The following is a 22896-nucleotide window of genomic DNA, read 5'->3' as shown; positions in this document are numbered from 1 at the left end:
TTTGCTTTACCCTGCAGAAAAATCCAGCTTGGAACCAGCTTTTGCTAATTTTGCTTGTTTCATGTGATTAAAAATTTTTTTTTGATGGTCATGCTGGTCAACCAGCTTGGTTTTCTTGCTGTTTTTATGCTGGTTAAAAAGCTTGCCCATGTACAAGATATCATTGCTGTCCAATGGAACACCCGAACGATCCCTTACACTGTATCAAAATCTCTTAACGAATGGACCAATAGAAATGATTCAAAATCTGAAATAAACTCTTTTTACATTGACTTCCAACAACATCAAATTCTCCACCGTTATCCCAGCTAATCCAGCAGGGTGTTGGAGCAAATGATCATTCGTGGTAGTGTGGAAGACCTGGGTATTAAACCCACAACCTTGTTATTGATTGGAGTATAAATTGGAGCAGCCTGGTGTCCAATCTTCATTAATTGCACATTATTGCACCAGTAAGAGCGTGAAGAGTGTGAAGGTTCAATTAGCAGGGTAAGAGCACAGTTCTGCTCAAAATACTGCAATGCACACAACATTATGGGTGACATACCAGAGTTCAAAAGAGGACAAATTGTTGGTGCACGTCTTGCTGGAGCATCTGTGACCAAGACAGCAAGTCTTTGTGATGCATCAAGAGCCACGGTATCCAGGGTAATGTCAGCATACCACCAAGAAGCACCAACCACATGCAACAGGATTAACTGTGGACGCTGTAAGAGGAAGCTGTCTGAAAGGGACGTTCGTGTGCTAACCCGGATTGTATCCAAAAAACATAAAAGCACGGATTTAACTGCGCCTTATCAGCAGTTTAGCTCACATAAAATGAGTTTCTTTGATTTTACCAAATTGAAAACATCTGTAATATAATCAAGAGGAAGACGGATGATCACAAGCCATCAAACCACCAAACTGAACTGCTTAAATATTTGCACCAGGAGTAAAGCAGTGTGTAAAACTGGTGGAGGAGAACACGATGCCAAGATTATTCCACCAAATATTGATTTCTGAACTGCAATTAAATGCTCTAAATGACAATATTTTTATTTGGAATTTGGGAGAAATGTTGTCTGTTGTTTATAGAATAAAACAACAATGTTAATTTTACTCAAACAAATACCTATAAATAGCAAAATCGAAATCGGTGAAACTAAAGGGATCTCTTCATTTTTTCCAGAGCTTTTTCTCAGAGTGTGTATCTCACTTTTTTGTCAATGTCAATTTATGATCTTACAGTCCTCAATATGTCTGAATGACTGTGGATCAGATATGTATCTGATGTAAGACCAGATATACGAGCGTTTAAACCTCTCAAATCTGATTCGATCAAAATTGGATTTGTGCAGATTCAGATTGTAGCGCTGGTGTAGCTAAAAAACAATGAGGTTAAGATAAAAGCTGCTGTCAGGAGGCAGGGGCTTTAATCGGCTTGGTCCTGGCAGGAAAACGAAGATGTTTGGAATCAATGGAGCTGCTGTTTGCACTCGGGGGAACGGTCAGGATGGATTCCTTTCATATTAATCCTATTAGAAGCGGTGTGCACGTAGACCCGCGCCGGAGACACGTCCCCGCACTCAGCCTAATGTATACGCACACATGACGGAGGAAGACAGGGGAAATAAAAGCCAGATTGAAAGGAGCCATTCGAGCAATGCCATCGGAGATGGATGGAGCGCAGGACGAGCAACGTACAGCGAGAAGCGTACCGAGACCCTCTATTCCATTCACCCCACCCCCTACACCCACTCTCCCTCTCTCTCTTTCCCCCCCACATCAGATTAAAATGTCTCAGGGGACAGGAGGACTATGTGATAGGAGTGTAAAGTACCTACCACCCTGCGTGCTAGCGAAGCTTTCTGTCACTTCCTGTCACTGCTGCCAGTCGCTCTTCACCTCCTCCTGCATTCTATCTCCTTCTCCATCTACATGTCTTTTCTTCACCAGCCTGACGACCTTTAAACGTGCCCTCTACTCAAGAAATCTGCATATTTAATCTCATCAGAATAATAAAATGCGTAATACATATTATAACATGATCTAAATAACATCAAATAAAACAGTTAAATTCTATAAAACCAGCCTGACGACCTTTAAACGTGTCCTCTACTCAGAAAATCTGCTTATTTAACAAACGCTCTCTTTGCTGCTCCATGCTGTTTACATACGTGGTCTGTGCTGCATTCACTACTTCCAGCTGCACAATAAATGCATATTATAACAGGATCTAAAAAAAAAATCAAAAAAACATTTCAATTCTATAAAACCATCCTGACAACCGTTAAACGTGTCCTCTACTCAGACAATCTGCCTCTTTACCTCACCAGAATAATACGATTAATAAAAAAAATTAGGAGACCACTTCAGTTTCTCTGATTTTACTATTTATAGGTTTATGTTTGAGTAAAATTAATATTGTTGTTTTATTCTATAAACTACAGAAAACATTTCTCCCAAATTCCAAATAAAAATATTGTCATTTAGATCATTTATTTACAGAAAATGAGAAATTGCTGAAATAACAAAAAAAAAGATGCAGAGCTTTCAGACCTCAAATAATGGAAAGTTAAAAATAAGTTCATATTCATTCAAGTTTTATAAGTTCAGAAATCAATATTTGGTGGAATAACCCTGATTTTTAATCCCATTTTCCATGCATCTTGGCATCATGTTCTCCTCCACCAGTCTTACACACTGCTTTTGGATAACTTTATGCTGCTTCACTCCTGGTGCAAAAATTCAAGCAGTTCAGTTTGGTTTGATGATCAGCTTTTGATCATCCATCTTCCTCTTGATTATATTCCAGAGATTTTTAATTTGGTAAAATTAAAAGAAACTCATAATTTTTAAGTGGTCTCTTTAGTTACCTATTAATTCTATATAGTATCAGAAATAAATGAATGTACCTGAGGTCTAACTGTGTTCATTGTGTGTGTGGGTGGTGAGAAGAGGAGGCTAATTATTGGTTGGTATTATTGGATTATATCTTTCTCCACTCACTGGTGCATTCTGACATCATAGTCAAGTCAGAAGAGGTAGGCAAAAGTCATTACATTAAATAGATGATTATTATAGATTATAGATTAAAGATTATAGATTAAACTAATAGGGTAAGAAAAAGAGTGATTTTAATCTCAGGCAGACTTTGTAACGTTTTTAATAATGTTCTCTCCTTCCCTCTTTTAACTGTTCTCATCTCTCTCTCATCTCTCTCTCTCTATCCTCCCGTCCTCTGCTTTCTCTCCCCCTCTTCCCCCTCCCCCTCTCTCCCCTGCGGTCTTACCTTACTCTCCGTTCCAGAGCATTTTTAAGTTGGGCAGCTCGGCCTTCCTATTTTCAGCATCAAAACCTCCATCCTCCCCGAAAAAAAACAAACAAAAAAAACTGAAACATCACCTAAAATGGCTCTAAAGATTACAGACCTAAAAATACAGAGTGAAACCTGCTCCATGACCTACTAGACTGATACACACACACATATACACACACACACACATATATATATATATATATATATATATATATATATATATATACACACACTTACGAATACATCTCGTACTAGTGCATCTCAAAAAATGAAAAGAATATCATTGAAAAGTTGCTTTAATTCAAAATGTGAAACCCATTATATAGATAATTATGGATTACAGCTAATAACAATGAAACTGAAACACCTGGTTTTAGAGCACAATAATTTATTGTGGTGACGGACAGTTCTGGAGGAAACAGGAGAGTTGAGGTTCACATTGAATTCTGCCGTGATTTGATCAGCCGTGGTTTTATGTTTTTCGGAAACAATCTGGGTTAGCACCCGGACATCCCTTTCAGACAGCTTCCTCTTACAGCGTCCACAGTTAATCCTGTTGGATGTGGTTGGTTCTTCTTGGTGGTATTCTGACATTACCCTGGATACCGTGGCTCTTGATGCATCACAAAGACTTGCTGTCTTGGTCACAGATGCTCCAGCAAGACATGCACCAACAATTTGTCCTCTTTTAAACTATAATGTTATAGTGTGCATTGCAATATTTTGAGTAAAACTGTGCTCTTACCCTGCTAATTGAACCTTCACACTCTTACTGCTCTTACTGGTGCAAAAATATGCAATTAATAAAGATTGGCCACCAGGCTGCTCTAATTTAGCCATGAAACCTCCCACACTAAAATGACAGGTGTTTCAGTTTCATTGTCCAACCCCTGTACATCTACTGTATATAATTTATGAGTTTCACATTTTGAACTGAATTACTGAAATAAAGTAACTTTTCAAGTCTATTCTATTCTATATTTCTATATTTTGAGATGCACTAGTGCACATATTCACGCACTGTTCCAGTGTCCACACTGTTCTCTTCTCTGTTGTGATGAAGGTGCTTGCAGGGCCCGGGGCTACAAGAGTCAGACACCGTCTGGACTTTCTCTCCCCGGTGCTTCGTCTCCAGACTCGGGTCTGACGACGTTGAGCCGGACCCACAGTCATTAGCCCCGTTCCTCATTCTGCGTGAACTTCCTCTCAAAGGCTGCAAATGCCGGCTTTCATAAGAATAGCTTGGACAGTTATGAATGCTTGCCCTTTGCGTGAGTGTTGTTGGCTGTGTGTGATTTTAGTCCAGAGGTCACCAACTGGCGGACCGCGGTCCGTGTCCGGACCCAGACGTTGTCCGATCCGGACCCAAACCGAAACTAGAGAGAAGGATTTAATTCTGACCGTATTCATTTAAAGCGGCGGAACGTTTATTGTCTTTATGGTTTACGTGCAGCGCAGTAAGCACACAGACCAATCGCATGTGCTGTAAAATCACCAAACGCCCTCATCTGCTGTGCAGATGCGAGCGCGAGGAGCCGCGCGGAGCCACGCGGGCATTGAGACAGGCGGTGAGAAGTCGGAGAATAAAGCGAGAAAAGCTAATACAGATGGTGCGCACCAGAAAAATAAATAAAAATACTACCTTAATAAAAACATATTAACAGTAATGTAACCTAGCGGTGTTACTTGGAGGAATTAAAAAGAAACAACCGAGACAACAGTGCAAAATATTCCACTTTACTCCACCTGATCAGAACTCAGCAAGAAAAAAAACCCTCCCTCCCTCGCTCGCAGACGCGCTCTCTTTAATCCCAAAACAACCCTACCTCAAAACTAAGGCAACCCCCACGGGACAAAAAGCATTGGCAACTTCCCACATTAGTTTTACACACTACATAATAAAGTCTGATACAGTAATAATATTAAATAAAATAAAACTGCTGTTTTTTTTTAAAAAAGCTGATATTTTGGTCAAGTTCAACAAACATTTCTCCACACATTGTATGATTTGTCATTCATGTAATAATCATGACAGGCAGGCGCAAATCTAATATAAATAAAATTAAATAGAATAAATAAAGCATTTTGAAACAAAGCTAACATACAGATTCACATTAATAGACTCGATAAGTTCATTTATTTAATGATAGGTTCATAATGTCATTTATTTAAATTTTAAAACAATACATATTGTTGAAATATACTAGTATGTGTATTTTGTTTTGTCTTTCAGTATACAGTATATAATACTGTATATAATACAGTATATAATACTGAATCATAACACTAAAAGTTAAAAATAGCGACGGTCCGGACCTTGGCCTGGCAAAATTTTCTCTAACTGGACCATAGTGAATTCTAGTTGAATACCCCTGTTTTAGTCCATTAATGGAAGGGACAGGAAAAGCGCTCTGCATGCGTTTTTTTCTACAGTCTGGTCCACACAGTGTTTTTTTTTTTCTTCACAAGGGACGCAACCTCAGCATCGTCCTTGTCTGGCTGGCAAAAGGCTCTTTATCATTAATTGATGTTGTCTTTATTGACGTAAAAACTCGTATTTCAAACGTCTGCAGCCTGCAGCTTTATTTCCCTACGCTACTGTATAAACTGTACATAAGATTTGAGTACACAGCAAAGGTATCAATAGTATTCCCATTCAATTATTACTCTGTAGGTAGAAGTATACTGTAGATACTAGGCTTTAAAATACTTGTGTAAAAGTTTAAGTTTCAAGGCGCTGCCACCATGATTCGAATTCGAATCCTGGTCATGCGGCTTGCCATCAGCTGCCGGAGCCCTGAGAGAACGCAATTAACCTTTCTCTCTCTGGGTGGGTACAGTAGATGGCACTCTTTCACTTCATCACTTCTAGGGTGATGTCGATCAGCACAAGGCTGCATCTGTGAGCTCATGTATCTAAACCGAGTCGCTGCGCTTTCCTCTGAACCCGAGGCGGAGTCTGACTTCACATGTATTGGAGGAGACATGTGCTAGTCTTCACCCTCCTTGTGTTGGGGCATCACCAGTGATAATGGGTCAGTTGGGTAATTAGCCTTGTAAATTGGGGTAAAACTGTAAAAATACTGGTTTCAAAACTACTTAAAGTAAAACTACATGATCTACAAACACTAACCAGTACTTGTCTGCTGTTAAAAACAGTGATCAATTTAGTTCTTAAATACCAATAGCATTGGCAGTTAGCCGTTAGCCATTAGTCATCTCCATTAACATCTGCAGTATGTTAGCCTAGCTAGCATTGGGCCATCAGCTGCATTCCAGAATTGTGAATCTAATAACTAAATTTAATCTCAAGTGAACTACAGCCATAATCCACATCAAATATCAAACCTCAAATCCTACCCACTGTAACCAGCACTAAGAAATCAATCTGTTATTTAAAAAAAAAAACAGTGATTAATTCAGCTCGGAAATACAGTTAGTGTCTCCGGTTAGCTGTTAGCCAGTGCAGCTAATCCACTACGCTACCTGTCAAAATAAAAGTCTCCTGCGCAACCAGTGCAAAACATTAGTTTAGAGCCCTGTATTTAATATTTGACATATTTAACATTTAACTTTTTTTAAATAAAAATAAAATTGTAACAAAAATAAAAATATTTAATTTGAAACAAAACTATTGTCAAATAAATGACTTTTAAATGCATTTAGATTAAATGCACTTGTGTGTGTGGGGGGGGGGGGGGGGGGCTCTTATGGACCAGTAGTAGTAAATGGCAGATGTCAAACCTCAAAACAAGTAGGGGATTAGAACCAACCACAGGCTCCAACCTCACATCACGTCTGGACATCACGACCAGTGTTCCCGGATCCAGAAACAGTGATCAGAACTGAGCAGTCTAAGCTCTGAACATGGTGTTTACCTCCCTCCATCTTCTCCTCCTCCCTGCAGGCCCTGTACCCGAGCCCGGAGGAGGGCTGGCAGATCTACAGCTCGGCGCAGGATGCAGATGGGAAGTGTATCTGCACGGTGGTGGCGCCGGCCCAGAACATGTGTAACCGAGACCCTCGCAGCAGACAGCTCCGCCAGCTCATGGAGAAGGTGACGGCTGTCGAACACACAGGCCAAACATCACTCATTCACTCATTCACTCACTCACTCACTCACTCACTAATTCCAAATAAAAATATTGTAATTTAGAGCATGTATTTGCAGAAAATGGGAAATGGCTGAAATATTCAATAATCTAAATATTCAATTTTGGTGGAATAACCCTGGTTTTTAATCACAGTTTTCATGCATCTTGGCATCATTTTCTCCTCCAGCAGTCTTACACACTGCTTTTGGATCACTTTATGCTACTCACTCCTGGTGCAAAAATTCAAGCAGTTCAGATTGGTTTGACGGCTTGTGATAATTAATTTTTCTCTTTATTGTAATAGAGAGGTTATTTTTAATTTCTAAAAAAAGTGGCAACCCTAACACACACACATACACACACACACACACACACACACACACACACACACACACACACACACACACACAAACCCACAGAGAAGCCTCTGTTAACCCTAAGGCAGATTTCAAAGTTATTGCCAGTAGGAGTTGCCATGAATCTTATTTCAGTCATTTTGAGGAATGTTTAGCCCCTCCCACATTAGTGTTTGTAAGCAGAAGGGAGCATATTGTATTTTTATTTGTGCAGCTGTAATAGATCTGTGTTATTAGGTAATTCACTAGTAGTTACACTGTTATTAGATGGTTATTAATGTGTAACTACATATTTATTAACCATATGAAATCAAAAAAACAAAAGTAACCAAAGTAAATGAAAATGTTGAATTTTGAATACAGTAATGTTACTTTACCATTTTTAATTTACAACATCTCAAATGAACAACATCCCAATTTATTTTATTTTTTACACCACCATTTACCACCATCTCTGTCTTGTTTGGTGGAAACGCTGTAACATGTTGTTCCACATCTTGTTTAATCCTGAAGCTCCACTTATTTACAGGAAGCTGAAGTACACTTCAGTACAGCACTTGCTGACTCCAGCATATCAGCAGGAAGAATAAAGTGAGGAGATGTGAAAATATTTGCTCAGTTGTAGGTTCTGACCAGCCGGCGTGAAAAACTAAAGCCTGTGTCGGAGCTGGATCTCCTGTAAAACGTTATCATAACAGTCAGTGTTTGTTCTGACCCTGTGAGTTTACGGGGTTCACTGGGTTCTGTTCAGACAAATAACTCTGCTGTCTAATCTCTGAAGAACCAAGAATAAATACTGTCTTACTCTCATAGCAGCAGTACGAAACTCCGCCAGTGACATTTGTTGGATTTCAGTGTGGAATATAAACAGAACATCGACCCAGTTAACAAATATACTATTCCTTTGTGTTAAATTATGTTTAGTATTTGGGAAATTGGGAAATTGCCAAGAAAAATATAGATTTTTATTGTTTCTGCCACTGCAACTGACTGTCTGTTGTCCTGCACTAGATAAAATAAAGATTTTGATTGGTTGTACTATTAAGAATGACTGTTCATTGTTCCACCCCATATACTGTAAAATTGAGACTTTTTTATAGGTTCTGTAACTGCAATTGACGCCTTGTTGAACCACCCCTAGATAAAATGGAGTTATGGTTTGTGTTCCCACCAATCTCATCAAAATAAGATGACATTTTTGATTGGTTATACTACTGGGATTGACTGTGGTTGTCCAGCCACTAGATAAAATGAAGATTTTGATTGGTTGTACTATTAGGATTGACTTTTGATTGTTCCACCACTAAATAAAATTGAGATTTTGATTGGTTCCACTACTGAGATTGACTGTCTGTAGTCAAGCCTCCAAATTAAATTGAGATTTTGATTGGTTGTACTATTAGGATTGTCTTTTGATTGTTCCACCCCTAAATAAAATTGAGATTTTGGTTGGTTCCACTACTAGGTTTGTCTGTTTGTTCTCCCAACCCCATATAAAATGGAGGTTTGTATTGTTTTTTTGTTTTTCACTGCAAATGAGCACTTTTTGATTGGTTTCACTACTGGAATTGAATGTACGTATTCCAACCTCAAAATAAAATGAAATTTTTAAATGGTTCTACTACTGAGATTGACTGTCTATTGTCCTGCACTGGATAAAATTAAGATTTTGATTGGTTGTACTATTACGATTGACTGTTGATGGTTCCATCACTAAATAAAATCGAGATTTTGATTGGTTACACTAATAGGTTTGACTGTTTGTTGCCCTACCCCCATATAAGATGAAGTTTTTGATTGGTTGTACTACTGGGATTGACTGTTTATTGTTCCACTACTAAATAAAATTGTGATTTGTTTGGTTCCACTACTAGATTTGACTGTTTGTTGTTCCGCCCGCATATAGATTGTTGAATTTTCTGTAACTTGTGATTGAATGCTTGTTGAACCACCCCTTTTGATTGGTTTTAGCACTGCTACTGACTGTCTGTTGTCCTGCCCCTAGATAAAATGAAGATTTTGATTGGTTCTAGCACTGTGATTGACTCTCTGTTGTCCTGCCTCTAGATAAAAATGAGGATTTTGATTAGTTCCACCCCTGGGGTTATTTGTTTGGATTGTTTGTTGTCTCACCTCTAAAAAAGATGGAGATTTTTATTGAGTCTGTCACTGAGTTGATTGTTTTTTTGTTTTTTTGCTTCTAGATAAAGTAAAGTTCTTATCGTGACCTAATTTATAAAATACAAAATATAGACATAGGTTGTGTTAAAATGGCGTAAAACTTCCTACGTTTGGATGTAATGATGATACAGCTCTGGAAATGTTTTCCTCCACCAGTCCACCAGTCTTACACACTGCTTTTGGATAACATTGTCAAACCTGGTGCATGAAATCAAGCAGTTTAGATTGATTTGATGGATTGTGATCATCCATCTTCCTCTTGATTATATTCCAGAGGTTTTCAATTTGGTAAAATCAAAGAAATTTATCGTTTGAATTAAGTTCTCTCTTATTTCTTTTCCAGAGGTGTAGCTACAGATAAAGCATTTTAAACTGCTAGTGCTGTACACACACACACACACTCTCACACACTCACACACACATACACACAGATGCAAATACAAGCAGCAATCATTATGTGACAGTGCCAAATCATTAGATACCTCTGTTCTCTATTAGAGAAAGTTTGTGAGGGTACATGAAGCAGGCGTGCGCCTAAAAGAGGCCACGTCCTAAATACAGCCATGAAATTGGATTCATTCAGCCTTAGAGTTGTAGTCTTTTTTCCCATCGCACCCATTAGACTAAGACTAGGTGAAGAAAAGCAGGGGAAAAATTGTTAAAAATAATCCGCGAATCAAGAAATGGAGCACACTCTGCACGCTTCCCTTCTAAATTCATTCAACACACACACACACACACACACACTCAATCTCCCTAATACTGGGATGACACGCAATCTAATAAATGCCCGACTGCATAGTCGGCCAACCCAGCGGCGCAGTGACATGCGCTGAAATTGACTTCCGACCGTTCAGGTTGAAGAATTCTGAAAATATAGTGTGAAACTGCACAGACCTCCACTCTTAAAATAATAATGGTGCCGGGAGGATTCTCGGGAGCAGTGCTGTGGAATCTAAGTAAAGGGAAAAAGCACTGAAATGTTCACAGACTCAGAAAAATACCAGGTTATTTTTTTATACGCACGCGCTGGGCTAAGCCTGCCGGATCATTAAGCTAGGTAAGCTTTGTGTTATCCAGCCGCTGCCTTAATAGCTGGGTAGTCTTACAGGCCTTGACATGACTTCTGCCCACCACCAAACACTGTGGGATTTTCACCGCTTAATATGACCAAGTACTGAAGCTCCTGCATCTTCCAGAAGAGGCACAGAATATTAATAAATTGATAGAAGCTAAAAGGCTGGGTCACTCTACATCAACTCAGGTAGCAAAAATCACTCAGGCCATTTTTGGGCTAAGTACAACACGACAGTTCTTGCCCGAATGCTTAGCTCACATCAGGGATAAAGGCTGCATGTGTTCCAGCATCCTCCGTTTGCCGGGTATATTACAATCGACAATCATCCCGAGACTTGTATATCAATATCTCAGTTTGCCGAGTATAATGAGACAATCGGCCCAAGCCTCATATACCAATATCCCCACTTGCCGTGTATAATGCGACAGTTGGCCCAAGCCACTTGTGCCAACATCCCCATTTGCTGAGTACAATGCGACAATTGGCCCAAGGCACATATACCAATATCCCTGTTTGCTGAGTATAATATGGGAATTGGCCCATATCAGTTTTGCCAGCTCTCCGGTTTCTGAGTATAAACCACATCTGGCTCAATTCTGCATGCAATAATGCAATTGACAATCATCCCGACCCAAATATACCAAAATCCCTACTTGCAGAATATAATGCAACAACTGTTCCAGTCCACATATATCAATATCCCCAGTTGCTGAGTATAATGTGACAATCATCCCAAGCCACATGTGCTGACATCGCCATTTGCGAAGTATAATGCGACAATTGTATGGGTTTTATGTCCAACCCATCTTGTTGTGGTTAGACTAACCCACAACTGTCCATCAGTGAACCAGCAGTGGTTACAATCTATGGAGTTCTTTTAGAATGAAATTAGGTTGTGAAATACTGAAATATATTTCTTTTGAACTGTTCTTTAGGGAACTAAAGGTGGGTTTTTATATATGACAGTGGTGTAAAGAACTCTTCTTCATCTCTTTAATGTAAAGAGTGAAGGGTAAAGGAAGAGTGGAAGTGAGGGAGTAAAAGCTGAGGGATAAAGGGACTGAAAGAACAGCTGTGCTGTAGAACGGGTGAATAGGTGAATGCTGAACTGCAGTTCAATCGATGCTGTTAAATGCGGCGCGCTGGCATGAATTGACTATCAAGGGAGTGTTAACCCTTTGAGCTCTGCCATTATTGTCCTTTTGCAACATATTCAGTTCACTCTGCATAAGAGATCAAATGTAATCTGGTTGCAAAACAAATTACATTTACATTGTTGTTCTGTATATAAAAATTAAAGCAAAATATAGGGTTCTTTAGTAGATTAATAGGCCTCATTAAGTAAACATAAAAAAGTTTTGAACATCTCTGCTGAATTTTCTCAGTCAGTTTTATGAAGAAGAGTCACCTGGCATTCAGGCCTTCAGTTAACAGCTGTGCTGAACTCATCAAGAGTTAATTACTTGAATTTCTTGTCTCTTAATGTGTTTTAGAGCATCAGTTAAAGTAGTAAAGTTGTGAAGAGGTAGAGTTACAGGTATACAGTGAATAGCTCTATTTGCTGACGGTCTGTTATTGGTCCCACCCATAACCAGCCGTTTTACAATAACCACACCTTTTTTAATAGAGCTGAATAACGTTTTAAAAAACTAATTCTGTGGGGATATAAAAAAATTGACAATATAAGCAGAGGTTACACTAGCTTTTGCATTTAAATAATGGAGGTAGAATTACAGTATATTGAAAAAAGTTGTTTGTTTTGCCATTGAAACCTATGGGGATGGGTGGGGTTACACAGCTTTCTGCAACCGAACAGCAGGGGGCGCCCGACCTGTGGCTTCACTTTTGAGACACGATGCTCTGTCCAGCTATACGCAGTCTATGGTTTAACTAAATAATCTGTGTTGCAAAATTTACAAATTGTAGTTGAACTCCAAGTAGTTGAGGCCAAGCCCACTACTCAGTGCACATGCTCAGTTTGACTCCTTAGTTAAACGGGGTCCACTGAGCAATTCTGAAGGGGTTTTCACCTGATGTTGGTCACGCTATTTGCATATTGGGCATGTCCTCCCATCTCTCACTCACCATTATGGCCTCGGCATACTTCATGCGGAGACAACGTTCGCGTGGCTCTAGAGAACAATATGACGTAATTGCGGAGAAAACGAACAGGCGCGGACGTCGCACAGGGGCTTCGTTCGCCGTGTCGTGCACATGGAAGCTGGGCGAACTCCACGGCCGAAGACACAACACGACAAAGGCTGTGATTGGTCGTTAAAAAAGAGGCGTGCCAAGAAAACAAACATGGACGATTTTGAAGAAATCTTCTAGGGTATGTTTATACACCTCGAGTATTTCACACGTTGCCATACCGGAGCTTGTTTAGACAGAGCGCGATGGTTTTCCGGTAGTCAAGAAACTAAGCGTTACTAACGTAACAGCACCACCTGCAGTTGTGGAGCATGCGAGACAGGCAAAGCGAAGCCGCAGAAAGTATGCCAGCTCGAAAGCTCGCGAAAGCGTGCTTGACTTCGTGCAATGCTCACGAAATTCGTTTCGCTGGAAGTATGCCGAGGCCTTTAGTGTTGTAGGCTATAAGAGCAAGTTACTATAGTTGTTTTATGTTGCTGAGTGTATACAGTATATAGACTATATGCTGTCTGTGTCCAGCTGGTCATATCTGAATTACTGCAATACTTATATGACTGACAGTAAGACAGATAAGTAATAGTCATGAATTCTTAGTTGCTGATTTATATTAACAAAAAAAATTGTGTTTTGCTCATTGTGTGAGTTTGATTTATGTGAATTGAATTTTTTGGGCTGTTAACATAAAAAAAAAAATATATATACATATATATATATATATATATATATATATATATATATATATATATATATATATATATAATTCTACAAGAAGTTGACACAACTCTTTGTTGACCCAAGGTATTTTTTAGAGTGTATCTTTAAAAAAAATCTATATAGCAACAAAACAAGTACAATAAGCTATTTTAGCTCTTTTCTGTACTATACAGTACTTTTCTGTGTTTACAATATACATAGCAAATGCTCCTCCTAGTTACAGACAGCAAGGATAAATTAAGAATGCTCTAAATAACAAGCTGTGGGTCTCAGGGGGCTATTAAATGAAGTTCTTTCACACTGGAGGAAGCAGTTTTACAAGGCTGCAGTTTTGCTGCAGCTAAAAAACAGAGAAGTAATAAGAGCCTGGTCATATAATTTGTATCATAAATGTGAGGAAAAGCAGTGTTAGTGAAATTCTCTCAGCATTTGTTTGAGCGGCTTGTCTAGCCGCAGTGTCTGCTGCCTTTGTTCAGGGACGTCTCTCCTTAAGACGCCGCTGCAAATTTACAACTAGTTTTAAAAGGCAGAGAAAAGTCACACAAAGCTGGACAGAGTGTTCAATCAGCCTTTTCTCTGTCCTCTGAAGAATATACCAGGTACTATTTGACGCTTAACAATCAATATTTGATTGTGAAAACAGTGGAAAAAAGCGCTGCCACTATATGCCACTACTAGATCGCTGGTTTGAATTCCGGTCATGCAGCTTGCCATCAGCTGCCGGAGCCCTGAGACAGCAGACCACAATTGGTCTTGCTCTCTCTCTGGGTGGGTACAGTACAATAGATGGTGCTCTTTCCCTTCATCACTTCTAGGGTGATGTGGATCAGCACAAGGCTGCATCTGTGAGCTGATGTATAAGAACCGAGTCGCTGCTCTTTTCTCCGAACATTAGCGCTGTGATGCTACTCGGCAATAGTGCTGCATCAGCAGCAGTTCAAAAAGAGGCAGAGTCTGACTTCACATGTATCAAAGTCTTCACCCTCCTGGTGTTGTGGCATCACTAGTGATAGGGGATATACAGCTTAGTATCATGGGGACATTCCTAATGGGTGGGACAATTTGCCACTGGAAAAACAGTGGTAGTAGTAACAGCTAGTTTTTTCTCATTTAATTGTGATTTAGAACACTTTTTTTCAAAAATGAAATATACAATACTGCACATGGAAATAAAAAGAAACTATTAAATATTTTTAGTTAATTGAATTTATTTGCTATACAGATTTTATAAAATAAAAAAAATATATAAGAGACCACTTAAAAATGATGAGTTTCGTTGATTTTACCAGCTTGAACTGCTTGAATTTTTTCACCAGGAGTAAAGCAGCATAAAATTATCCAAAAGCAGTGTGTAAGACTGGTGGAGGAGAACATGATGCCAAGATGCATAAAAACTAACCCTAGTGATTAAAAACCAGGTTTATACCACCAAATATTGATTTCTGAACTCTTAAAACTTCATGAATATGAAGTGCTGTAGATGACAATATTTCCGTAGTTTATAGAATAAAACAACACTGATACCTATAAATAGCAAAATTGGAAAAGCTGATTCAGAAACTAAAGTGAGCTCTTCATTTTTTTTTACAGAGCTGCATGAATCAGGTTGCTTATAAATGTGTTAAAACCCCAAGAACCCTGTTTTTATTATTAATGTAGCAAATCAGGATAGCAAATCCTATCGAGTCCCACAGGGTTCAATTTTGGGGTCTTTAAAATAGATGATAATTATAATGACAGATAGAATTATTGTGTGGGCTCACATACAGGGTTTAGGGGTTAAAGTATTCGAATATGGTTGAATAGGAAGCTTAGAAAAGTGAAAAACAGAGCTGTTTTAGACGTGTTCAGAATTAAAATAAAACACAGCAAAGCGAAGGGTTAACCTGCTCAGCCGGAGTGGAGCTGTGAAAGCTGGCGCCCAGGCAGAGCGATTGAGATGCTGAATGAGTGATGAAACCTCTGCAAATCAATGAGACACCTGAAACTCTCTCTCTCTCTTTCTTTCTCTCTCTCTCTCTCTTTCACACTGATAGCTTTTCACCTTCTGCACTATTGCTTTCTGTCTGCCTCTTAAGAGTGGCATCGTACAGCCACTGCAACCACAGCCACCCACCCATACACATCCGCACAGAATGAAGATAAAGGCTATGTGTGAGGAGGTGTGTGAAAGTGTGAGTGTGTGTGTGTGTGTGTGTGTGTCTTTGGCAGCTGTGAGGCTCTAACACTCCTGTCTAATAAAACACAGACTAATGAGGACACCTGAGGTCAGTCCCCCCTCAGCGCAAGATGTGGAGGATGTGTTCAGAATATAACAGCTTCTACTGGCCTGACTCCTTTAAAAATAGCCCTCTGTGCTTCTCAGTGTGTGTGTGTGTGTGTGTGTGTGTGTGTGTGTCTTTGTGTGTGTTAGACTGATCCTCCTGAGCTTACTGTCGGCACACAAACCCGAGAGGAGGCCCTCCGATGGCTGAACGCATGGAGGACTTGTTGATCCTCGCTAACCCCCTTCAAGATCGCCCCGTTCCCAAGCTCCCACAATCCCCGGCGCTGACCGTAACCGCCGGCGCTGACAGCGATGCAAATCAGCTCATTAGACAATACACCTTGCGCTCATCAGCCTGAGAAAATGGAAATGAGAGCCGGAACAACACGGGATGCTCAGCGTGGGGGTTGTTGGGCCTTGTAGAGCAAGGAGGAAGACTCTGAGTGAGTGTGTGTGTGTGTGTGTGTGTGTAGGTGTGTGTACGAGTATGTACGTGTACAGGTGTGTGTGTGTGTGTGTGTGTGTGTGTGTGTGTGGTTGCTATAGTTTCAAATGTAACCTCTTAAACATACATTACATATGTTTATATATACTCAGGCTCAGAATTCATACTAAAGAACATATTTACAGTAGTTTGATTAAAGTCTTGAGATAAAACTGACCAATTGAACCAGACTGTAGACTGAAACTGTGGTTGAACCAGACTGTTAACTGACAGAATACGATATAATCTTGACTATAGACTATGAACTTCTGTCCTATTAACAAATTCCACCTTAACTCAAATATAAACTGAAAACAATCTGTCTGAACCCAACTATAGACTGGCACAATTCTGTCTGAATCCAAATATAGACTGACAAAATGTTGTCTGAACCAATTACAAATTCTTTCTGAATCTGGCTATAGACAGAAATTAAATTGTCTGAACCTAATTACAGACTGACAAAATTCTGCCTGAACCTGTTTGTAGACTGACAAACTTTTGTCTGAACCCAACTACAGAAAGACAAAATTCTAAAAAAAAAAAAAAAAAAATTCTGTCTGAACTCAACTACAGACTGAAAAAATTCTGTCTGAACTCAACTACAGACTGAAAAAATTATGTCTGAACTCAACTACAGACTGAAAAAATTCTGTCTGAACTCAACTACAGACTGGAAAAATTCTGTCTGAACTCAACTACAGACCTAAACTCAACTACAGACTGAAAAAAATCTGTCTAAACTCAACTACAGACTGGAAAAATTCTGTCTGAACTCAACTACAGACTGGAAAAATTCTGTCTGAACTCAACTACAGACTGAAAAAATTCTGTCTGAACTCAACTACAGACTGAAAAAAATCTGTCTGAACTCAACTACAGACTGAAAAAATTCTGTCTGAACTCAACTACAGACTGGAAAAATTCTGTCTGAACTCAACTACAGACCTAAACTCAACTACAGACTGAAAAAAAATCTGTCTAAACTCAACTACAGACTGGAAAAATTCTGTCTGAACTCAACTACAGACTGAAAAAATTCTGTCTGAACTCAACTACAGACTGAAAAAATTCTGTCTGAACTCAACTACAGACTGAAAAAATTCTGTCTGAACTCAACTACAGACTGAAAAAATTCTGTCTGAACTCAACTACAGACTGGAAAAATTCTGTCTGAACCCAAATATAGACTGACCAAATTCTATATGAACCTAACTACAGACTGATGTGTCTAAATCCAACTACAGACTGGCAAAATTTTGTCTGAACCCAACTACAGACTGAAAAAATGTGTCTGTCTGAATCCACCTTTAGAATGGGAGATTCTGTCTGAGCCTGGCAATGAATTGGCAAAATTCTGTCTGAATTAAACCAAAGACTGGCAAATTCTGTCTGAACTCAACTACAGACGGTAAAAATGTGTTTGGATCCACCTATAGGCCGACAAAATTCGGTCTGAGCCCAAATATACTGACAATAGACTGACAAGATTCTTTCTGAATCCACCTTTAGATCTAAACCACTCTTTCACAATTCCAGCTCCATGAATCCTCTTATACATTGTCATCTTGGAATATGGCTGTATCATCAGGGAAGAAAAAATAATCCATTGATGGAATAACCTGGTCTATATTCAGTATATTCAGGTAGTCAGCTGACCTCATTCTTTCAGCACATACTGTTGCTGAACCTAAACCTGCACACCAACTGCAGCATCAAACAACCAACCCCACATCATTTACTTACTTAAATCCAGGTGGAGAGTTTCCAGGTCCCATGAGGTTTGGATACATATTTAAAGCTCCTTTGAAGCAGTATGTGTGTAGGAGTGTGTGGGAGCAGGTTTTTGGAGACGCAGGCAGGGGACAGAGGTGGGGGAATGAAATAGGTGAAGTAGTGGGTGTGAAGCTCAGTGGGTTGGCTGTGAACGCCGGTGTCAGGGCACTCCGGTGAAGCGCAGCAGATTGAAAGCTTAACTTGTTGTGCCCTCGGTCTCGAAAACACACTCCTACTGACAGTCCATCTGCCCCTGTGTGTGTGTGTGTGTGTGTGTGTTTGATCGACAGGTTCAGAACATCACTCAGTCCATGGAGGTGCTGGACCTGAGGACGTACCGGGACCTGCAGTACGTCAGGGACACGGAGAACCTGATGAAAACGGTGGACGGCAGACTGAAGACTGCCTCGGAGAACCCTCGTAGCCTCAACCCCAAGAGCTTTCAGGTACCAATCACTCTTCTCTCCAGACTGTTCACTTATCTGAGCTCTTCTTTTTTAAAGATATGTGTAATTATTGGAATAGTCTATCAAAGAAATCTATTTTATACAGTAAAACAGGACTTTAACAACTTTAATTGGGCAGATGTTTTGAACAAAAGATACAGGGGTTGGACAATGAAACTGAAACTCCTGTCATTTTAGTGTGGGAGGTTTCATGGCTAAATTGGAGCAGCCTGGTGGCCAATCTTCATTAATTGCACATTATTGCACCAATAAGAGCTTGAAGAGTGTGTGAAGGTTCAATTAGCAGGGTAAGAGCACAGTTCTGCTCAAAATATTGCAATGCACACAACATTATGGGTGACATACCAGAGTTCAAAAGAGGACAAATTGTTGGTGCACGTCTTGCTGGCGCATCTGTGACCAAGACAGCAAGTCTTTGTGATGCATCAAGAGCCACGGTATCCAGGGTAATGTCAGCATACCACCAAGAAGCACCAACCACATCCAACAGGATTAACTGTGGACCCTGTAAGAGGAAGCTGTCTGAGGGGATGTTCGGGTGCTAACCTGGATTGTATCCAAAAAACATAAAACCACGGCTGATCAAATCACGGCAGAATTCAATGTGCACCTCAACTCTCCTCTTATCACAATAAAGGAGCATCCAAACCGTTTAAAGAAGCATATGATTCTTTGATGAACTTTTTTAGCAGATTCACAAAAAACAGGCTCTGGCACCTGATGGCAAGCTGCATGACCAGATTTGAACCAGATTTGAACATGCACTTAGCATGTTGGACCACTCGACGCCCCCTAGGGAGGAAATTTTAACGTTAAACTGTGCAAATCCTCACGTTCCCACTGTATAAACACACTCGGAACAGCATACGCCGAACACAGCAATGGGAACACACCTCTGATATGCACAAAGAGCCTGATGTCAGATTCCTGTGCTTAATCGAGCCTTGTAGCGAATGTCCTTAGAGGGAATTCAGATGCTTTTCAATTATTAATACTGAGGACCCGGAGCGAGTATCCCGTTTCTTTCCCTAATGAGCTGCATGTTTGTGTATCTGTTTGTGTGTGTGTGTGTATTTGTGTGTTTGTGTGCTTAAAAGCCTCGCTGCTTTTCATCCTTTTGCAGCTAAAAGCCACAGATATTAACGGTTATGCCCTGCTTATCTCTCAAAGACTAAGAAGATTCAGGGCCTGCGATTAGCGCGCCGTTTCATCTTCTTAAGAGCATGCGGCGTTTGTTGACCCGCTCGTCTTAGTCGTCCTCCAGGAGCCGAGATTAGCCCCGGCGCTCCCGCCAATAGAGAGAGAGAGAGATACCCGAGCAGCCGAGAAAAAAACGATCTTTAATATTCCAAACCAATCCTCCTCCTCTAATGAGAGGGAACTGCAGGGACAGCCTGTCCGCCTCTGGGGTCCAGCCCTCATCTGTCTATGAGGCTCCACCACCATTCTTTCCTTCCTTCATTCATTCTTTCTTTCTTTCTTTTTCTCTATTTAACCCTTAGAACCCTATGGATCTACAGCTTTTACGTCCAAAATCGCACCTTGGGTTAGAAAGGGCGAAGCTTACTCTTTACTGAAAAAAATAGCGATGATTAACATCCCAGTGCGGTAAAGCTAAATCTACAAGAAACCCATTGAGAAAAACACCTAAAAAAGAGAAAAATCTCCTTCCCCAACCAATATTTAATATTTACCTTTAGTGCTTCAAACATATTTATATGATGTTTTATATAAACCAAATAATATCAGTAAATATCAGACTCAAAAGTGTCCACAGACAGAAAAAGTGTGAAACTACCTGCTTTACTCAAACTAAAACTAGATGGTATGGTGTGCGCACTACTTTTTTACTTAGTACTTATTCATTTGCACTAAACATTTTTATTTATTTAGACTAAAAAGTTTACATTTTCGTATAAATATATAGTTTTCTTTGTGTGTCTGAATACTGAAAGGCATAGGCTGCTCTGAGTGTCAGGTTTTTATTATCTACATGATTAAATCCTAGAGGTGTGATTGTTGATTATCAAGAACAATAACTCCGCCTGATGCTGTTTCTCTATGTATTTGGTCAAAGTAATAAATAATAAGCCATGTAATGAACTATATATCATCGATATCCTTATGCTTTCAATCTGTCTCATGTACACTCTAGTCTAACCATTTTTGAAAATATATCTTAGGTGTGAATATATTTAAAGTCTATACGTTCAAAAATAAGTAAAAAAAAAAAAAAACAGGTGCTTGGTAAAATTTTGACTAAAACACAAAACATGATCAGTTCCAGTAAAATAGAACAATTCTGCTTCCTTTTATATTTTAAATGATTATATTTTTGAGCAGCCGTATGTCTTCTGGAGTAAAAGAGGTCAGGCCATGTGACTGTCTGATATAATTACTGTGTTATAAGACCTGAAAGAGGAACTGAAGACTGACAAAAACGGAGAAAAAAACACACCAAAACAGCCTAGAGTTCAAAGGGTTAAAATCCTGAAATTATTATTCATCTATCAATAAATGTTCAAAGCATTAGAGCTTTTTTTTCTCAGTGCAGAGGAAATCCAGTAAGATCTGGTGGGAGATCCGGTGGGAGCTCGGGATCTTGGGTGCACCCACCCCCACGTTTTAAAGGGTCCTGGTGCAGAAGCCAGGGCTTTATTTCAGCCAGGGCCGCTGATAAATGTGCCCGGCTCAAAGTCGCTCGTGGCAGGCCAGGAGATTAACGAGAGCGAATTTTCGCGGCGCAAAACTGGAGAAAATGAGATTTATGACGTGACGCCGCCGGCCCGAGAGGCGCTCCATCACCAGATTTATGATAAACCTTAACAAGGTGGAAGCGGATGTGGCCTCCTTGCGGACGGCACTTCGTCAATAGGTTTCCGAAGTTTTTGCCGTTTATCGAAGCTCTATCGTTATTCCTCTCGTCACAGGTGTTGAGTGAGGTGCAAAATATCATTCCCAGGGGGGCATTGGGATCTGGGATCTGATGACATCAGGGACTTTCACATCAACTTACACAGCTTCTACAGTGGCTTGGAAAAGTATTTATGTTCCTTGAACCACAAACTTTTAATTTAAAGTCATAAACCAACACAAATTGCACATTTTTCAACAATGGTTTTCATTGTTTTTTTGGGGGGGGTTTCATTGGCTGTAAGCCATAATCATCAACAATAAAAGAAATAAACGCTTAAAATAGATCACTCTGTGTGTTTAATACATCTATATAATAAACAATTTAACATGTTGAACTGAATTACTGAAACAAAGTAACTTTTCAATTATATTCCAATTTTTTTGAGATGCATTATTATATATGGTAAATTCTCTCCTTTTATGGAGATGTGGATTTCATATTTTCCAGCAGGACTTGGCACACTGCCCGCACTGCCAAAAGTACCAATTGGTCTTATATAATATTCAAATTTTCTGAGTTTTTCATTGGCTGTAATCAATTTTGGGTTTTCATTGGCTGTAATCAATAATCATCTAGAATAAAAAAAAATCGCTTGAAATAGATCACACTCTGTGTTTAATACATCTATATAATATATGAGTTTAACATTTTGAACTGAATTACTGAAACAAAGTAACTTTTCAATTATATTCCAATTTTTTAAGATGTATTATTATATTAGGCAAATTCTCTCCTTTTATGGAGATGTGGATTTCATTTTCCAGCAGGACTTGGCACACTGCCCGCACTGCCAAAATTAGCAATTGGTCTTATATAATATTTAAATTTTTGTATTGGATGCACTAATATATCAGTGCTCTCTTCCAGTTGTGTTGTTGTCCTGTTTAATGTTGCTGTGTTAGCTTTTAAATGTTTAACTGCGTTAGCCAACTTTTATGGAGATGTGAATTTAATTTTCTAGCACTATTATTTTTTGATTGATTGATTGATTGATTGATTGATTGATTCATTCATTCAAACCTGTTTATCCATTCCGGGTGGTTTTTAGCCAGCGGAGCCTGAGCCAATTCCAGCAGTCATTATATCAGGCAAATTCTCTCCTTTTATGTAG

General features: G+C 39.4%; 1 protein-coding gene across 2 annotated transcripts in view; it reads left to right on the top strand.

Moving 5' to 3' along the window:
* Positions 1–22896, top strand: part of olfm2a (olfactomedin 2a) — a 176590-nt gene that overhangs the window by 124366 nt on the left and 29328 nt on the right. For both annotated transcript variants that reach the window (XM_022668003.2, XM_022668001.2), the window contains exons 2-3: positions 7209–7358; positions 18692–18847. In XM_022668003.2, the coding sequence (XP_022523724.1) occupies positions 7209–7358; positions 18692–18847 (306 nt within the window). The remainder of the gene's footprint in view (positions 1–7208; positions 7359–18691; positions 18848–22896) is intronic.

Source organism: Astyanax mexicanus, chromosome 3, assembly GCF_023375975.1.
Source record: "Astyanax mexicanus isolate ESR-SI-001 chromosome 3, AstMex3_surface, whole genome shotgun sequence".
Taxonomy (NCBI): Eukaryota; Metazoa; Chordata; class Actinopteri; order Characiformes; family Acestrorhamphidae; genus Astyanax; species Astyanax mexicanus.
This window is presented reverse-complemented; position numbering and strand designations above follow the sequence as displayed.